The 22,763-nt window shown below is 52.6% G+C and overlaps 1 protein-coding gene across 1 annotated transcript in view; it reads right to left on the minus strand.

Moving 5' to 3' along the window:
• Window positions 1-9,699: 9,699 nt before the first annotated feature.
• The window catches only part of CSGALNACT1 (chondroitin sulfate N-acetylgalactosaminyltransferase 1), a 327,536-nt gene continuing 314,472 nt past the window's right edge, over window positions 9,700-22,763 (minus strand). The window contains exons 6-9 of the mRNA XM_068970844.1: window positions 21,665-21,843; window positions 20,735-20,829; window positions 13,501-13,582; window positions 9,700-11,418 (exon numbers count right to left, since the gene is read on the minus strand). Of these exons, the coding sequence (XP_068826945.1) occupies window positions 11,129-11,418; window positions 13,501-13,582; window positions 20,735-20,829; window positions 21,665-21,843 (646 nt within the window). The 3' untranslated portion in view covers window positions 9,700-11,128. The remainder of the gene's footprint in view (window positions 11,419-13,500; window positions 13,583-20,734; window positions 20,830-21,664; window positions 21,844-22,763) is intronic.

Below are 22,763 nucleotides of genomic sequence, written 5' to 3' on the forward strand. Positions count from 1 at the left end.
GCTAGCCCCCAGGACTACTATGCAATAAATGTCCTTTTTCATAAGCCGCTGAGTTTATGGTAATTTATTACGGGAGAGCCCCAGGAAACGAATACAGACATTTACGTCATCCCGGATGCTGACATGCACTGTGTACCCGTGGTCACTGTTCAGCCTGCCCACCTCCTAACGAGGGGAGAGCGGGAGATAACCGCCCCTGGCAATTCTGGCGGATGCACTGGGCCAGGCGTCTCCTGCCCCACTGAGCCCACCCCAGCCTCCAGCGGCTCCTGGAGGAGCCCCAGCGAGGTCGTCCCGGGAGAGGGGGCCCTGACTGGTACTCCGGGCAGCTGTTCTCCTAAAGGAAGCATAGGGCTGTAGCAGTCTGTCTGAGGGTGCTGGTTGTGCAAAACACGCCCTGACTGGTAGAGTATAGTCAGAAAAGGGGGTGGGGTACATGCATGTGTGTGAGTATGCATGGGTGTATGTGTGCTTTAATGAGAAAGTTTTTAAACAGATTATTGTTAAGTGTTGCTTAAAATGTCCCACGTGGTTTCTGTTGTCTGAGAGATCGTGGCTCAGTTGTCTAAGAGATCGTGTCTCTCGGCTTTCATGTCTAATAGTAGTTTGGCAGTCATGACATCACAGAACTGCAGAGACACACAAAGGCTGGGGGTCAGAAACTCCTGTTCCCATCTCTTCCCACCATTAGCTGTACGACCTTGGACAGGTCCCTCTACCTCTCTGAACCTCAGTTTTTCACTTCTAACAAAACAAGGTTGGGATAACCAGGTCATTATTTATTTTACCCAGCTCTGAAATCTCAGAGTTCTGAAATGAATAGAAAAATATCCTATAGTCACTAGTAATTATGAAGACAGATAAGATGTTGGCATCACCCTCTGCTGACAATTATTTTGGAGGAAGTAAGGAAGTCATATCCAGACACCACTCCGCTGAGTGACATCCCATTACACACACATACATGTAGCCCACCCTCTTCTCACCACACCATCCCGCTGGAGGAAGACTTGGAAAATAGAAGATGAATGAGTGAGTGAACCTGCTATCAGCAGGGGAGCAGATTTGAGTTCACAATCTTACCCTGTTGGTTACTGATACTCAGAACAAGAAACCGTCCTGTGTTTGATGATCCGATGGCCAAGAGTAACACTTGATATTCTAAGCGGGAACATTTTACATAATTCAGCCACTGTTTACAACTCGGTGGGGTTGGAGAAGCCTGAATTCTCATCCCAGCTCTGCACTTAGACTCCGTCTCCCAGTGTCTGAGCCTGGTTGCGGCTGAAGGCCAGGATGTCCACGCCGGCCTGGTCTCACCCTCCCGCGGCCTCGGTCCAGCCAGCGCCTACACCTGCCTGCCAAGGCTTCCTGGTCTGGGAGCCTCCCCAGGACCTGCAACCACCCACCTCAGAGGGACCGTGCCAAATACCGCTCCCTGACGCGTCACTCAGCCCTCTGCCGGGAGAGCCTGGGTCTCTTGCCACCCCAGGCCCTCCACTGCCGCTCTCCCTGCCCCTCCCCCTGCCAGCCCCGGCACCCTCAGCAAACTGCCAGCAGGCCGAGGAGGGTGCACCAGAGAGTCTATGCCCATCAGCGTCGCCAGGAGGCCAAGCGACATGAAGTAAGTGTCAGTAGGCACAAGCCTCACCAAGAAGAGGAAAACACAGGGACAAAAGAATCCAGAGAAAGTAAAGAAAGTGAAACCAGGGCCCGGGCAGGTCACTCAGGAGCATTTGTACCCCCAACTGCCCTTCCGAGCTGACGCGTTGGAATTAACCATCCTGTTAGTACAGGGTCATGGCTGCTGTGGCATTAGGTCTGGTTTTAGATTAAAAATTATTTTTGTCTTATTTTTTTGCAAATTGTGGCCTCTGCAGAGACAGCTTCCTTCATACACACGCATCCTAACACAGGTTACAGCCTCATGCACACGCACCCAGGGCTCCTGCACCTGGCGCACAGAGAGGACACGCAGTGATGTACAGGGGGTGCTCAGAGGCGCCTCCAAGGGGCCTCTTTGCTTTCATTTTGTCAAGAACGTGGTAAATGTTTTCCTTCCAGACCGCACTGCACAAGCCTTTTGTTTCAGAACCTAGTTCAGTCCAGTTCAGTCACTCAGTCGTGTCCAATTCTTTGCGACCCCGTGGACCGCAGCATGCCAGGAGTCTGTTTTCTACAACTGTATCTTTAAACACTTCCATTTGAGTTCTGTGTCCCCAACCTGAGGAGGAGCAGTGCATCCCGCTTTAGACGTCCATCCCTTGCTTCCACGGTTATAATCTCCTCACTGCTTGCCCCTCTCTAGCCCCTTCCTTGCATTTTAGGAGAACTGCCCACTCTTTCCCTTCCACTCACAGACTGCACGCTCTGCAGTGTGAATCCTGCTCGTGGGCGGCCTTTAGCATGGATGTCAGTACTTCCGTTTCCACCCCACTGGCTCTGCCTCTTCGCCCCCGCTCAGGGAGCTTTAGACGCCCTGCTGCTGCCCCAGACTGAGAGCCACCAGGAGGCCTCAATGGTAAAGCTGCCCTCTTGTTTGTGGGTGGTGAAAACACATTACATGGTAACGAGGCAGCCTGATACAGCAGAAAGCCCAGCAGGTCTGGGTTTGGATCCTGGCTACTTCTTTAACCAGCAGTGTGGAATCTTCAGCTTCATGTCTGAAACAGGAGTTTCTAAAGTCACACTGGGGGTTCTGAGGCTTAGAAAAGAAATGTGTCAAGTGCGTGGACCATGTATAATGGGTGAAGTCCTCCACAAATGGCAGTCATCCGGTGGGTCCTGCATCCGGACTCCACCTCCCCCTTTATCAGCTCAGCTCAATCAGCGGGCTGTGTACCCTAATGGCCCATTTGCTAGTTTCTGGGATGAATTGAGGGGGAAAGGGAATCTTAAGGAGAAGGATCTGATGAGGAATCACAGAATGTACCAGCCAGTTGACTTGCAGAGAAACGGCTTGATTAGTTTGGGTTTGAAAGGGAATTCTCTGCTGCCTCATTTTTGACATCCCCCAAGTGAGCAATCACCTAGCCTTTATCCCAAAGCTGGCCCTTGACAAGCGGATTCAGCTGTAATATAGTTTGAAGTCAGGCAGTGTATGCCTCCAGCTTTGTTCCTCGGTTTCAAGATTGCTTTGGCTATTTGGTGGCTTTTTTTTGTTTGTTTGTTTGGATTGTTGGTTCTATCTTTTGAAAAATACCATTGGAATGTTGATAGGGATTGCACTGACTCTGTAGATTGCCTTGGGTAATATGGACATGTTAGCAACATTAATTCTTCAATCCATGGACACAGACTGTATTTACATTTATTTATGTCTTCTTCAATGTCTTTCATTAATGTCTTATAGTTTCCAATATACAGTTGTTTCACATCCTTGGTTAAATTTATGCCTAGGTGTTTTACTCTTTTTGATACAATTGTAGATAGGATTTTTTTCTTAATTTCTCTGATAGTTTCTTCAACTGACTTCCGTATGTTGACTTTGCACCCTGTGACTTTACTAAATTCATTTATTCTAACAGTTATTTTGGTGGAATATCTAGGGTTTATATATAGTACTATGTCATCTGAAAATGGCAGTTTTGCTTTTTCCTTTCCAATTTGGGTTCCTTTTCTTTCTTTTCTTTGCCTTATTAAGACTTCCAATACTATGATGTATAAAAGTGGCAAAAGTAGGCATCATTGTCTTTTTCCTGATCTCAGAGGAAATGCTTTCAGCTTTTCATCGTTGAGTATGATATTAGCTGTGGGCTTATTATATATGGCCTTTATTATATTGAGGTATAGTCCCTCTATATCCACTTTGCCAATAGTTTTTATCATAAATGGGATGTTGAATTTTGTCAGATGCTTTTTTTTTTTACAGCTATTGAGTTGACTATATTTTGTTAATATGGTGTATCACTTTGAATGATTTGCAGACACTGAAGCATCCTTGCATCCCTGGAATAAGTTCCATTTGATCACAGTGTACCATCTTTTTAATGTACTGTTGAATTTGATTTACTAATATTTTGTTGAGGATTTTTGCATCTAACGTTCATCAGGCACACTGGCCTCTGTGTGTGTGTGTGTTCAGTTGCTGCAGTCGTGTCTGACTCTTTATGACTCTATAGACTGTAGCCCACCAGACTCTTCTGTCCATGGGATTCTCCGGGCAAGAATACTGGAGTGGGTTGCCATGCCCTCCTCCAGGGCGTCTTCCCGACCCAGGGATTGAACACACCTCCTGCTTTGCAGGCAGACTCTTTATCACTGGGGAAACCATATTGACCTGTAACTTTTTTTCTGTGGCACTTTTGTCTCCTGTTGGTATCAGGGTAATGCTGACCTTGTAAAATGTGTTCGGAAGAGCTCCCCCTTCTTCTGTTTTTTCAAAATTCAAAAAGGATTGGTATTAATTCTCCTTTGGATATTTGGTAGAATTCACCAGCGAATCCATTTGGCCCTGGATTTTTGTTTGTTGGGAGGTTTTGATTACTGACTCATCTCTTTGTTAAGCATCCTGTTCAGATGTTCTGCTTCATCATGAATCGGTAGGTTATATGTTTCTAGGAATGTTTTTATCTCTTCTAGATTGCCCAGTTTGTTGGTACATAATTACTCACAGTAGTCTCCTGTGATCCTCTGTATTTTAACCTATCAGTTGTAATTTCTCCTCTTTCATTTCTGATTTTATCTGAGTCCTCTCTTCTTCCTGGAGAGGCTAGCTACTGGTTTGTCTATTTTGTTGATTTTTCCATAAGCCAGCTCTTAATGTGATTGACCTTTTCTATTGCCTTTTTTTTTTTCCTTTTGGTCTCTATTTCATTTATTTCCATTCTGATCTTTGTTATTTCCTTCCTTCTACTAACCTTAAACTTCATCCTTCTTTTTCTAGTTCCTTGAGGTGTAAAGTGTGGTTGCTATTTTGAGGCTTTTCTTGTTTCTTGAGCTGGGCATTTATCGCTATGAACTTCTTTCTTTGAACTGCCTTTACTGCATCCCATAAATTTTAGTATATTACACCTCTGCTTTTGTCTCAAAGTATTTTTTAAATCTCTCTTCATTTCTTCTTTGGCCCAGCAGTTGTTCAGTAGCATACTGCTTAATCACCACCTATTTGCGATTTTTCATTTCTCTTCATTTAATTGATTTCTAGCTTCATACTTTTGTCATCAGAAAAGATGCGTGATATGATTTCAACCCTTGTAAATTTATCAAGAAACAGGTTTAGTGGGGTTTGCCTTTAATTTCCATTTATTCTTCTCATTCTTTTCAAATGAGGTTAGCCATCCCAGCCGGAGAGGTGAGGTCAGCTGTCGAAGATCCGTAGACCCTGGAGCTGGAGGTGGTTTAGGCAGGGGGTCAGTCGCGAGGTTAGAGGCTGTGGAGGCAGGGAGGTGCTGGCTGCGCTCTACTTGGCTGGCTTCAAGCCAATGTGTCTGACCCTCAGGTAGGTGAGGAGTGAGCCCAGTTCATCCAGCGTCCCCGCCCCCACTCAGGACACCTGCACAGCCAACCTCCAGCTAAAAAGGCACCCGGTGCGTCTTAGGCAGAGGTCATGAAGGTAGCCCGGCCCTCTCTGACCCTCTGGGTGACGACAGAGGCTGAGACAGCCCGAGGCATCACAGCATCATGTCATCTCCCCAGCCCCTCCCCTCGGAAGAGTGGCAAGGCAGACAAAGCTGGGGCACAGGGCTGGCTACTCCAGAGGGTGTGTGCAGAGGATCAGGAATGCCGAGATGTTTGAAGGCACCTCAGCTGACTGAGAGAAAATTTTCTGTGTTGAAAAAACCACTGCCCAAACCCCCCAACCAACTGGCACAGGCCTGAGCTTTTGGCAGCAACAGCAAAGCACCAAGTCCTGCCAGGAGAAACAGCTTTGCATTCAAGTATAAAGCTAATCAAAATAAGGACCACACATATGATGCATCCTGCCAGCTATTTAATGTGTTGGGTGTAAAACACACCCACTCTTTTAAGAACCACCCAACGGCTTCCCCAGGTGGCGCTAGTGGTAAAGACTCCGCCTGCCAATGCAGAGACAGACCTGGGTTCGATCCCTGCATCAGGAAGATCCCCTGGAGGAGGAGATGGCAACCCACCCCGGTATTCTTGCCTGGAGAATCCCAGGGACACAGGAGCCTGGCTGGCTACAGTCCATGGGGTCACAGAGAATCGGACACGACTGAAGCAACTTAGCACGCAAGGGCACTCTCTCCAATCAGCCATCCTCAGAAACAATGTCAAATCTTTTCCAAAAAGCAAGAATTCCCTCCTCCCCTCCCCTCCCCTCCAACTCAAGGCCAGCTTTAACACCTTGGGGGCCTACTGGACAACCAGTTTCCGAGGCCTCCAACCCATCCAGTGATGGCCCAGAGCTGGAGGGGGCAGTGGCCACCTGCTCAGTGTCCCTGGGCCACCAGAGACCAGTCTCCATCCACTGCCAGGGGAATCCTCAGGTGGGGCTGGAGGCCAGGAGCTGGTCCTGGGAGGAAACATGAGGCCACTCTCTGGCAAGGCCTCCGAGTTAGCTCTCGGCCAATTCTGAGCCTCGGTTTTCTGTACCTGGAAAACGGAAGTAATGAAACGAGCTGCTTTAGACAGCTGTCCTTTAGACAGGTGCCCAGCTGTGCTTCGAAAACCTCTATGCCTCTGCCGAGGGGGTCACCAATTCCAAATTACTGAGCACAGAATTTTAGGAAGAAACTATTCGTTGTATTTTACACTCCTAGTAACCCATCTTCGGATAGACTGAAATGGTTTTCAGAATGACAAAAATAAAGGACGCTGCACGTGTGATGGTCTCACGACGTCCCCTGTGAGACCCACTGTCTGCTTACACCCAAGAGGGTGGGGTGCGCTGGGAAGAACAGCAGACACTGTTGGAATGTGGCGCTGGTATCGGACATGAAAGCCTGCTACGTGTGCGAGTGTGAAAGCTGCTCAGTCGTGTCCCACACTTTTCAACCTCAAGGACTGTAGCCCGTCAGGCTCCTCCGTCCATGGGATTCTCCAGGCAAGAACACTGGAGTGGTGTACCATTTCATGATGTGTCCTAATTCCCCAGGCAGTCCTGTGATATAAATGTGATTTCATCCATGACCCTGAAAGAGGAAACTGGGGTGGAGACTGTCAGCTTTAAGATCATACGGGCTGGAAGTGAAAGGCCTGAATTTGAATCCAGGTGCGTGGCTGGGAAAGCCTGGATACTAATTGCCATGCTGAACTGAAACAGCAAGTATGACGCATCCTACCTGAGCAGCTTGCACAAAAGCAGCTCCCGTGAAGACTAGCAGAGGACCGTCCCTGGCTGCCAACGTGTCTTTAGCTTATGAGGCGAAGAGGGAGGGGGTGTGTTAGTGATGGTTCTCACGAGGATGGTTCACACATGGCTGATGCACGGGACCCCAGGTTTTACCAGGGACCCTGCTCCAGCAAGGGGACCAAGGTCAGTTCCTGAGAAATTCACAGGGTCAGGACAGGGGAAGGGGGCAAGGAGGCAGCGTTGGAAGGGACCCCAGACGAGCCCAAGCCTCAGCGCTTCCCTGGCACCATTCTTCCTCCTTAGAAGCCACTGGTCATCACTGCCAGCCTCTGCTGTCTAAGGCTGAGTGCTGACTTCCTGACCATCATGCTCCAGTGGGGGCATCAGCAACCCTGCTTTTATAAATAAGTGTCTTGGGCAGGGAGCTGAGGAAGGTCCTGCTACGACTGAATGTGCCCACAAGATTCCCAGGTTGAAGCCCTGATGAGATGGTATTTGGAGGTGGAGCCTTTGGGAGGTGCTAGGTCATGAGGGTGGCGCCTCCCAACGGGGTTAGTGTCCTTTTAAGAACAGGAAGGGAAGCCAGCCCTCTGTCTGCCCTCGAACACATGAAGACACATGAAAAGTCCTCACCGGACACCTGGTCTGCCGGTGCTTTGACCGTGGACTTTTCAGCCTCCAGAACCTTGGGACATCAACGTTGGGTGACGAAGCCACCCTGCCTGTGGTGTGTGTTACAGCCCCAGCTAAGACAGACCCCTCCTGCATGTGCTTAACGAGGCTTCTCGCCTCTTGATAAAACCCTTTACTTAATAAGCTTTAAAAAGAAAATGAGAGTCGCTCAGCCATGTCCGACTCTTTGTGACCCCATGGACTACAGAGTCCATGGAATTCTCCAGGCCAGAATACTGGAGTGGGGAGCCTTTCCCTTCTCCAGGGGGTCTTCCCGACCCAGGCATCAAACCCAGGTCTCCCGCATTGCAGGCGCATTCTTTACCAGCTGAGCCACAAGGGAAGCCCAAGAATACTGGAGTAGGTAGCCTTTCCCTTCTCCAGGGGATCTTCCCAACCCAGATATCGAACCCAGGTCTCCCACGTTGCAGGTGGATATTTTACCAGTTGAGCCACAAGGGAAGCTTTAAAAAGAGGGAGAGAGAGAGTTTGACTTTGCCATCTCTTCTCTTAGGGCTTGCCTGGTGGCTCAGACGGTGAAGAATCTGCCAGCAATGTGAGACCCATGGAGAATCCCATGGACAGAGGAGCCTGACAGGCTACAGTCCATGGGGTTGCAAAGAGTTCGACACAACTGAGCAACTAACACGCTTCATCCACCCTCAGCGTCTTTCAAAATCAAATTCTCTGCCTCAGGCACCTGTGTGGTGCCATTCACATCTGCCCAAATGGCTGGTCACCCATGGACTTTGGCCTGGAGTCCCCACTGGGGGATACTCAAGGTCACTGGCAGACACACACGCTCCCGCTGCCAGCCTGAAGAGCAGCCTCTGGACCTGGAGGAAGACAGTCTGGCGGGGGCAGGGTCAGCCCCACCAAGCCCGAGACCCACTGGGGACACAGACCCGGGCCTGAGTCTCCTCCAGGAGCACTGTGTGTGTGGAAATAAGAGGGCCCTCAGAAATCACTCCTCAACTTCTAATCAAAAATGACGAGCAGGGCTTTCCGGTGGCTCAGCGTTAAAGAATCTGCCTGCTAATGCAGGAGACACATCTCCTGATCTGGGCAGATCCCACGTGCCACGGGGCAACTAAGCCGAAGTGCCACAACGACTGCGCCTGCGCTCCAGAGCCCGGGAGCTGCAACTACTGGAGAGCACCCGAGAGCCCGTGCTCTGCGACGAGACGCCAGCACGAGGAGAAGCCGAGCACTGCAGCTAGAGAGGAGACCCCGCAGACCACAGCTAGAGAAGCCCGAGCAGCGGCCAAGACCCGGCAGAGCCAACACTAAACAGAGGAAGAAATGAAAAAGAACAAGCAGACTGTATTAGCTGCCAGGCTGTCCACCAAGGTTCTCCCCTCCTGCTAGATCAGTGCCCCCAAGGGGTCACCTGGAGGTGACATGAGAATGTTTAGGGGTCCCCGGGGTGAGAGGCGCTCCAGTCATCGTGGGAGGAGGGGTCAGAGACGCTAGGTACACAGGGCATCCCCCGTCAAGGAATGACCTCCCCCGAAATGCCGCAGAGCCAAGGGGAGCTGGTCGACACTCAGGAAACCCATCTCCAGAAACTAAAGACCTGGTGTTCTGACTTCAAGAAGAAATCGTACACAAATCACATTTTATTAGCTGTCCAATGCCACCTTCCATTCATGTCCTGGGTTTTAATTGGATTTTATGAACTACCAGTACAAATCAGTACAATGCATTTTTTTTTTTTTTTTACCCACCAACAGCTTGACTGTTCTTGGAGCTTTTAAGCCATGAGTTGATTGTGGGCAAACAGAAGGCAAGGCACTTGAGAGATAATTAGCTCCTGTATCTGGTGCTGGCTAATAAGTAAATAACTTTCACATAAACATAGAAACCACTAAATGTTAACTGCATTTATTTTTTTAATAGTTGTAAAATGTAATAAAATGAGATCTTCAGAAGCATCTTGGTGACTGAGTAGAACAGCGTAATTTAAAAAACAAGTCACTGCCGCTTGGCTGGGTTGGAGGAGCCCACCTCACAGTCACCCGTCCCACTGGACGCTGGCGGGTGGAGTGACCTTTCACGAAAGACGTTTCCTTGTGTTTCTTCTCGTGGAAGCCAGAAGCCAGGAAGAGCACCCTGCTTAGAAAAGAGAGCGTTTGGTTCATATAGCCTGCTTTGGTTTATTTCAACAGGTAAGAAAGTGGTCCCCAGTTCCCCTGAGGAGAAAACGTGTTTTCTGACTTGTATCACCAGTCTGAATGAGTTTCCTTCTCAGTTAAGGTAAAAAGTACATTTTCCATTCCCTCCGTGTTCAGTTGCTCCATTTCGGAAATACTCTTCAGATAAAGTATCCGTGTGCCTGTGTGGTCAGCAGCCCCAAGCCACGCCGTCCCCGATGACCGTCTGCCGGCCAGTCCCCACAGGGTCAGCGTCTGCCACATCCTCGGCTGTGGGTCACAATCTGATGCTCTGAACTGAAGCAAGGCAGCGAAAAGTATCTTCTTAGAAAATACCAAAATGTAGCTAACGTGCTCTCTTCATAAGGCTTGCAAATGGGTAATTAAATAAGCAGAATATAACTCATAAGCCAAAAAAAAAAGTGCATTTTTAAATAAAATTAACAGAGATGGTTAAAACTACAACCAAAAAAGATGAGCAGATTACTTCTGGTTAACGTTGGGGGAGATGATACAATAGCTACGAGTTTCTTTGTTTTCTCACTTTTAGTCCATTTGGTTTTGCTTACTATATCCACGAAGATCACCATGAGTGTATCTCTGAATTTCACACCGTCTCCCAGACCCCAGAGAAGGGCTGATCACCCCTCAGACCAGGAGGCATGATGCTGGCCTTCCATCCTAATGAACTTTTTACAAAGCTTCCCTTCCTTCATGAATTATTTCAATAAGCGCAGAACAACAGCATTGGCTTTGCTGTAAACACAATCACAACCTCCAGGCCATCAGTCTCACAAAGAGGTCGTGTCTGTTGGTTGCCGCGGTTTGGTGCGTTTGGGCTGCTTCTGCAGGCCAAGTGTGGGGGGCGTTTGATGCCTGTTGCATAAGCTACACAGGCAGAGAGAAACGCCCCCTCGTCCGTTTTACTAACCAGCCGAATGCTTTCCTTGTCCTTTTGGGGCAATATTTTTCCTTGCTGCAACTGCAAAAAGGAAAAAAATAAAAATAATAAAGCGTCTCCGCAGCCCTGGTCCCCTGCAGGGGGCGCTCATGACTTCCTGCTGCCCGTCTTGCGTCTCTGTCTGCGGAGGTGGGCCTCGATCTCGTGCCTGAACACCAGCATCCCCAGCTGCCCGTGGGACGCCTCGTTCATGGCCTTGGACTGGATGCACATGCGGTACTGCTCGGGCGCCAGCTCGTCCTCGCAGCGCTTCTCGTGCCACAGGTGGAAGAGGCCCCGCGCGGGCGCGCGCACCACCACCAGATTGCTGTGCAGGTACTTGCGGTAGAGGTGCACGTCCTCGCCGCCCCAGCCTCTGATGTCCAGGTCGAAGCCACCTGCGGGGCAGAAGACACGGCTGAACGCGCACCGGGGGGCCCCCGGCTCGGTCCCGCCCCGCACCAGTGCGCTCAGCAGAAGCAGCTTGGGGAGGTCTCCCCGCCCCGACCCCCGGAGTCCGGGTGGTGCGCGTCTGCCCGAGTCAGAGAGCTCAGGAACCCCCCTGGCCCAGCAGGAGCTCCTGGAGACGGCGAGACCGCACCCCGCCTCGCCGAATCCCGGAAGCCTGGGCAGCCGCAGCTGGGCTGTCGTCATAGCAACGCGGGGGTCGGCGATGCCCGCAGCGCCCCCCACGTCCCAACCCAAACCTCTGAACGGAAATTCGTGGGACTCTGTTCGAACATGGCCCCCTCCTGCCCCTGCAGAGAAGAGACCAGGGAGGGCTCGGAGGTGTGAAAAATTCATGTCCTACAAAAGCGCCCTCCCTCCTGCGGACTGGAGTCCCCAAAGCTGTGAGTGGCCCCCACAAGCCGGTGAGAGAAGTCACTTGAAAAGGGCTGGCCTCACAGTTCTGAAGTTTTACTTCGGACATCTTCACATCGCAGCGGCCTCTTCACACCTTTGTGAATGGTGACATCGCCCTATTAACTTAAAGCCACCACGTCCCAGACAGAACCAGGAATCAGTGGCCACTTGCTTGCCACTGTTCCTCGCTTCCCGAGAGTTCTTGGCCTCGGATAAGAAACAGTCAATCAACGCTCAGTGGCTTTGTCATTTAGCCGGATTCCCTGAAGCCCCCAGGCCACGCTGCTCTGATGGAGCCAGAACTGGGGAGGGGGGCCCTCGACACACCCCTGCCTGTGAGCAGGGCTGTTGGGCAGTTGAGGAAACACGCAGGATTCTGGGTCGGGGCCCGAATTCAAGTTTTGGTTGTCACACCAGCGGCCACTGTGCCTCTCTTAAGTCCAAATGATGTTCGATAAACGTACATCATCGCAGAATCACTTTTCCTTGCATACAGAGCAAGGAAACAAGAGTTTCTCAAAGTGGAAATTTCCTTCAGAAAAGTTTTAAAATAAGTCATTTTTGAAAATTAGATGTACACACAATAATTTAGACCATTTATAGAGAAATCGAAGAACACCCATGGTGACCTGCTGGGAATCTGAGCACACTCGCCAGAGGCCCTTGACTTGTGTGTTCTACTGTTTCTTACAGGACTTAACTTCAAGGCATTAGGTGTTTTTTTTTTTTTTCTTTCTTTCTTTCTATTTTCTGGCTGTGCCACACGGCACCCAGGATCTTAGTTCCCTGACCAGGGATCGAACCTGTGCCCCCTGCAGTGGAAGCTTGGCGTCTTAAACACTAGACCTCCAGGAAGTCCCTTGGGCTTTTATTTAGTTAGGTGGTTTTTTTGAGGGTCCTATAGTCCCTGCAGTCTACCAAACTTCCTGGAACTCCTCAGATCGACTCACTGACCTTACAAGAAGCAGCCCAAGGCCTTGGGTGGGAGGGGAGGCGGCGAAGAGAGAGCAAGACTGGTGACCCCCAGGAGACGTAAAGGTGGGGGTCTCCACGTGAGGACGGACCTCCGGGGGACCACCCGAGGCCCTGGGCCCAAGATCACGGCTCTGGCCTGTTCACTCGTCCCCTGGTCGTGTACAATCCACGCCATTCCCTCTAGAGGCTGGAGAGTGGGTGCTGCCCCAGGGAGTGACATGCTGTCTCCCAGGGGACAGGAGACCCCCAGGGCTCTCTAGCTGTGAGGTCCCTCTGCCTCTCTGAGACTTGGTCTCCAATCTACAACCGGGGCAGGGAGGCTTTCCCCTCTGGGTTCTAGATGTGTGTGTGTATGCACGCACATGTGTGTAGGCATTGGCGTACATATGTGTGCCTGTGTGCCTGTTGACAGTGACTGCACACTGGGGACCTGAAGTGATGTCTAGGATTTTCACAGGCTCAGCACAGAGAAACTGGGACCCTCCCAGCCCTTCTGTCCGGAGGATCCCCTCCCCGTGGAGGATGCTCTGTGCAGAGGGCGCAGGGCCAAGCCCTGAGTGACTTGGTTTGGAGCCACGTTTATGCAGCGACCTCTCGGGAAGCAGCCTTCTTAGGGACCCGCATGGTCTACATCGGCTCACCTATGTTGATGAAGTCGGACCGGTACTGGCACGTCATCCCGAACCCGAAATCTCTCCAGAATCCAGTCTCCTTCTTTATGACCTGCAGAGAGAGTGCCATCACTGGACGGAGGGAGATGGAGTGGACACGGAAGGGGGCCGCTGACACAGCCACCCCCTGGTGGGAGTGTGGACGACAGGGCACAGCAACCCCCCGTCCTCAACAGGCCCAGTGACTCCTGGCACCTCTAGCTGGGGTGTTTCTAGATGTAGGCTTGCACACACACACACACACACACACACACACACACACACAGAAACCAGTGGGGAGGACCGGTTTGGGGCAGCACCATGGAAAAGCCGTTTGTGTGTCCAGCCCGGCACCAGGGGGGATGTTGGAAAGAAGGAGAGAGAAGGACCTGGAACTCAGCCATCCTGGCCCAGGGCGCGAACAGGACCCCCTCAGGGGATGAAAAGAAAGCCCGAGTCAGCATTGCTGGCCCAGGACAAGGACACATGAGGCCAGGTCCTGGGAACACGCTCTGTCCACTCATCCACGGACTGCTTTAGTACCATCTGCTCCCCCAGTCTGAGTAGTTGAGGGGTGGTCCCTTCTGGGTGAGGATGCAGCTGTAAACAGCCAGGCCGGGCCCTGTGCATGTCTCACTTCAAAAGTCCATTTCCAACATACTTGCTGGAGCAGCAAGACATCAAAGATGTTCTTTTGTTATTTATATATGTGTGGCTGCAGTAAGCCTGGAAAAAGATTTGTGACCGTACTGGTTATTTTTCTGGATTCATTCTGGAAGCTCACATAGGTGCTGGGAGGAAAGGAGGGCCCCCCAGCAGGGCCCTCTCCCGCCTGCAGTCTCCACCTGGGATGCCAGGCCTGGGTCCCCGCTAAGTAGAAACAGCACGTCGGGACCCACGAGCCCCATAGCCGGCACGTCGGCCTCAGGCAGGCCCCCCAGTCCCTCTGTTTCCTCTTCTTTAATCCGGAGGTTGAGGCAAGTCGCCTCAAGGGCTCGTCCAGCCCGGCACCCAAACACTCACTCCCTACTGCGCCCACGTTCCTGAGGGCTCACTCTATTCATGGGTGTGAGCGTCCTTGCTTCAGTCATGTCCAACTCTTTGTGACCCCATGGACTGTACCCCACCAGGCTCCTCTGTCCATGGGATTCTCCAGAAGAATACTGGAGTGGGTTGCGATGCCCTCCTCCAGGGGATCTTCCAAGCCCAGGATCAAACACACTTGTCCTGGGACTCCTGCATTGCAGCCGGATTCTGTACTGTTGAGCCACCAGGGAAACTCCACTCTATCCACTCCACAGGCTAGACTACACTCAACAAATGGCCTGCAGAAGCGGTGATGGACCTCACGTTCCCTTTACTCTGCAACCAATGAGACCACCTTATTCCACTGCAATCTACACACACAGAGGTCATCGGCACTCTGCCTGGCATGAACCAGACCAAGGAGAAGAAGAGCCAGGAGGGGGCCTGTGTCCTCCCAGCTCGACTCCAGAACAAAGGCCTGCTGCAGGATAAGCCCCCAGCAACAATAATAATTTATTATTATCAGCTGGAGAGATTTCACAGGGCAGGAAAGCCTAGGAAAATCTCCACTGCGTCCCTTTTAGAAATGGCTTCTGCTCCATCCCAGTGGTGGCAGGGACGCTGCTTCTCCCGCAGCTGATGGCTCCTGTCTTTTCTGGCAGTGGGGACAAGGCCTGGGTAAAAATGCAGTGTGAGAGCCACGGCAGCACCCCAACTTCAAACGTGTGGCAGAGGTCTCCCTGGAATTTGAGAGAAAGCCCCAAGTGGGAAAAACAAGGCCCAGCGCCAGGGAAGAAAGAGGGATTACGGAGGTGGCCGGCCAGGACCCGCTGAGTGGACGCAGAGCCAGGCAAGCTGTGACCCTCGCCTGGGGACAGTGCGACAGAGGGAGGTGACCTGGGGGCAGGGAGTGAGCTACACAAACACTTCTCAACGTGGGCTCTGAAGCCCGCAGGCCATGGAAAGCCGGTGTGGGAAGAGTGAGTGGACATTCAGCCCTTCGTGGGGACGGACCTGGCGGTGCCCTCAGCAGGTACTGTCGGGGGCCAGACAGGCACACTGGCCAAGGCCACGCCCTTCAGCTGGAGCCCGAGGGGCCTCGAGTGTGCGTCAGACCACAACCCGGCCCCCTCCAAGCCCTGCAGTGGGTTAGCTCCCTCTGCCCCGAGGCGATCAGAATAAAACCAGTGGGGAGCCTCCGGGGCCCACAGAGGCCCCAGGTGATCTGCTCCTGCCTGCGCCGCCCGTCTCGGGTCCCCGTGAATGTGCCAGGCTCACAGGCCTCCAAAGGCTGGACACCCGCCGGACACCACCCGGCCAGGGTCGCCCACGACGGGGACTCCGCTGAGAGCGGTCACCCTGACTTCCCGCCAGCGTCAGCTCCCACTTCGCGTCCCGCCCGCCGGTTTACGTTTTCCCTGAAACACCATGGCTCGCGGAAGCGCTCCTGCTGATGGGCTGTTACTATCTGCCGTGCGCACCCACCCACCACCACTGGTGAACCCAGGCTCCTTCACAGCTAGACCTGCAGCCCCCGGACCACCGTGCACAGGCGCCGGCCCTCAGTCACTCCTCCGCCGGAGAAGGAGAGTGCCCGGCTGCCGGAGACAGACGTAGCTCGGGAAGGAAACGCTCAGCCGCGAGGAGCTTGGCCCAAGGCCTAAGGCGTCCACCGAGGAGACTCCCAGAACTGTGAGACTGGACCCACAGATAGAAAGGCTTCCGCCTTGCTAGGCTCCGAGCAGATGGCTCGACTTCTTAGAACCTCTGCCCCCGGCTCCCGGACAGGGCACAGTGACACACACGGGTGATGTCCACCACGCCAGAGGAGGAGGAGACCGCAGACGGCGGTGATGCCGGAAGGGCAGCATCGCCTGGCCGGGATCGCACCCGTTTCCAGCGCCCTGCTCGTCGCCAGGCCGCCTGCTCCTCCGCCAGCCCCGTCTCCATGCCCCGAGCCCAGCAGGCACTGCCGTGCCAGCCACACCCCACGGGATGGTGGTCACGCGACGGGAGTGATGACTTCTGATCAGGACCGGATGCCAAGCACAGATCGGCCTCTCCCCACAGATGCAGGAAGGCGGCTCCCCACAGTCATGCGGGAAGCATGCTGGGTCAGAAGGTAAACCGAACTACAAATACTCAGGCAGAATATTTCCACTACATCAGAGATAGGCTCCCCAGAACCAAGGCTGCTGCGTCTGAATGGCCTCATGTCACCAGAAACCCCACAGGCCCAGGGTCTGCAGGCCTGCCTCTGGCCTGGCGCGATGCTCCGCTGACGTCCTGGGATGCTCCGTAAACACCTTCCGGGAAGGGCATGCCCTGGGCCAGGAATCACGCAGTGAGCAGTGGACACCCTGGTCTGTGAGTCTCGGGGCCAGGCTGCCCCTTACCCTGCCACAGGCCCCTGGGGGTCTGGGCCCCGAGGCTGCACCATGTGTGCACGGGCCTCGGGCTGGGAGATGGAATGACTTGCTCACTCAGCCAGTCAGGCCCAAGCCCCGATCAGCACCAGCGCGGCCGTGACAGAGACGATTTCTTGAGAAGGAAGGTATTTCGCAAACCAGGGCTTTCAAAGAATGGGTTTAAGAATGGACTCAACTGCCACCTGCTCCAAGACTTGCAGTAACTCACACTTTTCCACCAGTCTCCTTTTACCTGCATTAAAACATGAAGTCTCTTCTGAAGGATTTCGTGCTGGATCAGGACTCAGTCCTGGGAGTTGTGACTCAAAGTCAGACCCTCTGCCCCTGGAAGCACGGGGAACCAAGAACCCGCCCCCACCTCCGCTGCTGCAGTCAGGGAGTCCCCGACCTGCGTTCCAGCATGGAGGCTTCTGAACAAGTGGCACCGCCCCTGAGCTGCAAGGTTCTCCCTGTGACGTGAGCGGGACAGTCCTTCTCATGGGACCATGCAGGCAGAGAAAGCCAGCTGCCCCAAGGCCACGGACACAGCATGTGTTAATGGGACTCTCGGTTCTCAGGGAGAGTCTGCTAGTGGAACAAGCAGAAACAGACGAAAAGGATGGCCCAGGCCCAGTTATCAGTTCTTAGAAGTTTAAACTGAAATTCAGGCCGGTGGCAAAGTCCTCTTTGGATGAAAGGAGAGAGAAGGGTCTAAGCAGACAGAGCTGAGGCCGTGCCTGCACACCAGGTATCGTGGCCTCAGTGCTGGAGAGGAGATGGCCCTGGGCAGGGGGGTGGGGCGGGCAGCTCGGGAGACCCCAGGCAGGGCTGCCCGCCTCGCAGAGCAGCAGGTCACACCAGGGTGCCAGGGTCTGCAGACAACTCCTCTGTGATCAGTCTGAGGGTCAGACTGTGGACGGCAGTTCACCCCCAAAGGAATCAGGGGTCAGGGCTGTGCTGGTGTGGCCGGGACCAGCAAGGAAATCTCTCCTCAGCTCTGTTCTGAGACATCAGAGGGCACCAAAACCAGGGCCCGTGGGAGGACTGACGTCTGGAAGACAGGCAGCTCCTTCTCCCTTCACAGATGGGGCTTTGAACACTTCATTTGGAGCACACCAGAGGGCCTGTGGGATTTTAGTTCCCTGACCAGGGATCGAACCTGTGTCCCCTGCATTGGAAGCGCAGAATCTTAACCACTGGAACATCAGCAAAGTCCTCAAAGATTTTTTTTTTTAATAGAATTAATCTGTTTTGGAATCGCATCTCTGGCCTAAGGTGACAGAGAGACTGGAGTGTAAGGAGAGAGGATTTCTGACAGCTTCTTGCCGGGGGCCTCAGCAGGAACTGACAAGGCTCAAACCAGGAAAGGGGATGTCTGAAATTAGCAATTATTTAAATTAGGGTTATTCCTTTCTTGGAAGGCTGTTTCTACACTAAAGCATCAGCAAGGCCTATCTCAGGTTTAAAACTCAATAGGTCAAACAACAGTATGAAATCCCATGATTTCACTTAATGCTGATTACTAACTGTACTCAAATGTACAGAAAGAAGTAACCCGAACACAAAAGAAGTCCCCTTAAATTTGGTTTCTCGCCTTTGTCTGCAGGCAAATGTTATCAAATGTCATCCAATGTCACAGGCAACAGCCAGAAGTGATAACTGGTACCCAAGTCACATCGGCAGGGCTGCTGGCAAAGCCTGCCTCTTGTCTGGACGTGGCCGTCACCTGTCACAGCCGAGTTCTGCATCTGAGCTTTGCCTTCCCCTCGATACTGACGTGTTCCAGCGGAGGCTCTCGAGACTTTATTAATATGTATGTGTTGGATGTTTCAAGACTGAGCCAAAATGAACCCCTGGCAGGAAGTGTTTCCTAATTCGCCCACCTCCAATCACGACCTTTTATTTTAGCCCCTCTCTGCACCCACATGTCCACTTTCCACCGAATTAACTCTTGGGGTTGGATATTCTCTGACATTTCCCTTCTATTTCTGTTCTCACCTAGATCTCCAGCAAAACTGTTTCCACCACACTAGGTAAGTGAATCCCGGTATTGACCTGAGCTCTAGCTGGCTGTGTGACCCAGGCTGAGTCTAGGAGAAAGAGTGAAGGTCTCAAGTGGACTTGGAGGTGAGTGTTCAAGGTTGCAGGAGAGCTGAGAGGCCTCAGAGCTGTGGACACAGCAATCTGGGTTCTGCTTCTGACTTGACCACTCATTCTAAGGATCCGAGAAACTGGTTTGACCAGAACCTCTGGCTTCCCTACAGGAACACCAACAAAAGGATGAAACTTTTAACCTGTTCAATGAAATGAATTCCCTGCAAGCAAGTAAGGCCTTGATTTGAAGCTGAACCATGAAGCCCATTTGTCAAATGCAAAGCAGTACTTTGTTTAAACTCAGAGGAACTTTTATTCTGAATGGTTGAAAGAAAATAAACCTGGAATTTGATTCCCACTGGAGCCCTATGAGAAGCTAAGAACTCTATGGAAAGGAAATGTGAAATTTCTCTGTCTCAACAGGGGCGGTAATCACCCCTAAGTAGGTAAACATTGGTTCTTGGGGAGTGAAGAACTCTTCCAGTGTTGATGTGCGAAGCACCTACATATACACACAGCACGCAGAGTCAGACAAAGGAGCTGCGATACTCAAACTTCCCTGGGGGAAGAGAGGATGATGGTCAGGCTCCAACTGGGACGGGGTGCAGAATCACCCTTGTCCAGCCTGGAGTAGCCCAAGCTGGAACTTTCCAGAAAAGGTCATTATGTATCAGCTGCCAGAGAAGAACAGGAAGGGGACCCGGGATGATGGGGGAGAGGGTATGGGAGACAACAGGTTTTCCTACATCTGGAATCAGCACAGAATCGGCCCTCCAGAAGAATTTCTTACAACATGTGTTCAATGAAATCAGCTTCCTTTCACGCTGTAGGAAAGCACTGGGGACTCCAGCACTCCTCAGGGTCACAGGGAGGCTTCTGTTCTCCACCGTGAGAGGTGACAGGGCGTGGCTTTACCTTTCCACAAGAGATGGGGCCTCCAAGGCAGTGGCCCCCGCCCACAGCCTAAGCCAGCATCGGTTTTAGACAAGCACCCTGGTCCCTGCAGACGATGGCAGCCAGGTGACAACAACCCTGGGGGGCACAGGGACCCTCTGCTGCCTTCACCCATCTTCCTGAAACCTACGCGGTTTCTCTGCTGAAACGACCAACAGAGACATCTCAGCTTAAGGAGCACCTGGGTGCTGTGTCTACCCCTCATCTGTGCACCAGGATCTCAGCGCAGAGTCCCTCCCACACTCCTGTGAAAGCCACCTGGCCGGTGACACTTCCGATGCTAATGGAACGGTAAGCGGGGAGTGGTGACCTGGCCCCATGTCCCTAACTCACTGTGTCCCCGGGGGGTCAGCCACCTCTTCCTAACTTCCATCTTCTACCTGTCCAATCGGAGCCTGAATCTCAGCTTTCTTACCTCGTAGCGCTCTGCAATAATAAAGGGAAAACGTGCTTCGTCCATAATACAATGATACTGGTTTCCAAAATGCCAGAAAAAAGCTATAAAGGTATGAAACTACCTTTCTGTAAGGTACTGCTCGTATTTACTTCCCACTTTTAAATACTGCAAGTACTTTTTAATGGATGAGGTGCTGGAGCAAAGGCCAGAAAATCTGCCAAACTTACAGATCACTTAAGGAAGCAACCCCCAGATTTCCACTCACCTCCACTCGTGGCCAGGTGGCCCTGGGGACAACAGACATGAAACAGAGCACCCCCCACCAGGCCCCAAGGGGAGCACTCACCAGCTGCTGCTCCAAGGCGGGGACTGCATCGTGATGGCCGTATATTATGCCAGGATTGTACTGACTGAAAAGGACGGGATAAAACACCTTCTTCCCTGCAAATCAGAAAACAAACACTCGCTTAAAGGGACAGATAAAGCTATTAGGCTTAATCATTTATATTCAACCCTCGGACACACCCCTGGCGTCTGCATGCACGTCCCTGCTTCTCTTCACTAGACCCTGACAGATCTTAGAACTGCAGCAGGTAGACCAGATGGACAGACTTGGATTCCTGACTTCCCAGGACAGGGGTGATGCTCCAAGGGCTGATGGCCAGTGGCTCCAGCATGGGACACCACCAGAGGGAATGGGTGTGAACGAGGGTCTCAGTGCCCCCTGCCCTGCCAGATCTTAACCCTTTAACTACTGGCTCTCAGGGCAGTCGGCCAGGGTGACCTCAGGCAGCAGGAACAGACTGGGGGAGCCCAGGGTGGCTGCTCTTTATCCACTGACACAGAAGCATCTCCGGTTTTTTTAACAACCGACACAGCCATTCCAGTGGCCAGCAGTTGAGCGTCGGCTTTGCCACTGGGCTCCAGGCTTTGAGAACAGTTTTTGGGTCGTGGGTTCTTTCTGCTCGGGGCCCCTCCTGCCCTGGGGGCACGCCCCCCCCCCCCCCGTGGTGTCAGGCCACATCCTCCCCACCCCACTCGCTCCTGGTTGTCCCCTGAAGCTGACCTCCCAGGAGAGAACAGAAAAGGGGTTATGAACACGCCTTTGGGACTGAGAGCCCAGAGCTACAGTGGCCGACAGGCCCCCAGCGCGATACCAAAGGAGGAATCGGTGAGACGGCTCCCCTGTCTCCGTCACCGGGGGACTGAAGGCTGACGTGGGAGCTGGTGGTCAGAGCGAGCTGTGCCGAGAAGGGTGCCCGGGAGGGGAGCCCACCTGGCTGCGTGTTCAGCCTGCAGGTGTTGAGGAACTCGGAGGTGAAGTAGATGTCCACGTCGCAGAAGAAGAGCAGCACGTTGCTGCCCTTCCAGGAGCGGGCCCCCACGTCCAGCCCCTTCCCCCGAGAGAACTCCCCGCTCAGCTGGATGAAGGTGAAGTTCCTGAAGTTGGCGGCTCTGAAAGGGGAGACCAGACACGTCACTCAGGGGCCCAGGCTCGCAGGACAGAACTCCCTGGAAAATGCACAGCCAAGGCCCACGGCATCTCGCCACATGTCCTCTGAGACCCGAGGGCACTGGGATTAAGGGCATGAAAATATCTAGTGAAGTTTTGATGTGTTTCGATGCTCAGTCATGTTCAACTCCTTGCGACCCTGTGGACTGTAGCCCGCCAGGCTCCTCTGTCCATGGAATTCTCCAGGCAAGAATACTGGAGTGGGTAGCTTGTCCCTTTTCCAGGGGATGTTTGCAACCCAGGGATGGAACACAGGTCTCCTGCATTGCAGGAAGATTCTTTACCATCTGAGCCAGTATAAGTATCAATTTATTTCTTGTTTCTTCCCATATTGAAAACAACTGTCATGGCTAATGTGAGGGAGAGAACACGAGCCTGTGAAGACCAGGCAACAGAACCTGGGACAACCCTGTGGCCCTGGAGCCAATGAAACCATTGGCCAAGGAAATGCAGCCACGCTCCAATGGCCCCACCAAGCAGTTCCTCATCAGCACTGAAGTCCAGGAGCCCAGCAGGATGGTCTGAGTCTATCCCCAGACACTCACACCTGGACCCCTTTTCCCACCCACAGGTGAAGGAGCCGAACATGCCAAGGACACGATGCCGGGATTCAGAAGGTTGGGGCGTCTGGGGCCTGGCTCTCCTGTGCATCAAGGCTGTGATCTTAGCAAGCCCATCAATCTCCTGGAGCCTCGGTTGCCTCATCTGCAAAACGGGAATAACGACACCTTCCTTAACTGCTCAGAGTTATCCGTGAGGCAAGCATGGCCAAGAGCATAAAGCACTGGGTAAGCATCAGCCAGTCTGTTACCAGCACAGGGCTGGGTAATGGAGTCCAGGTGTTTCTTCACTTGGCTGTTCC

The sequence above is a fragment of the Capricornis sumatraensis genome, chromosome 4, assembly GCF_032405125.1.
Source record: "Capricornis sumatraensis isolate serow.1 chromosome 4, serow.2, whole genome shotgun sequence".
NCBI lineage: Eukaryota > Metazoa > Chordata > Mammalia > Artiodactyla > Bovidae > Capricornis > Capricornis sumatraensis.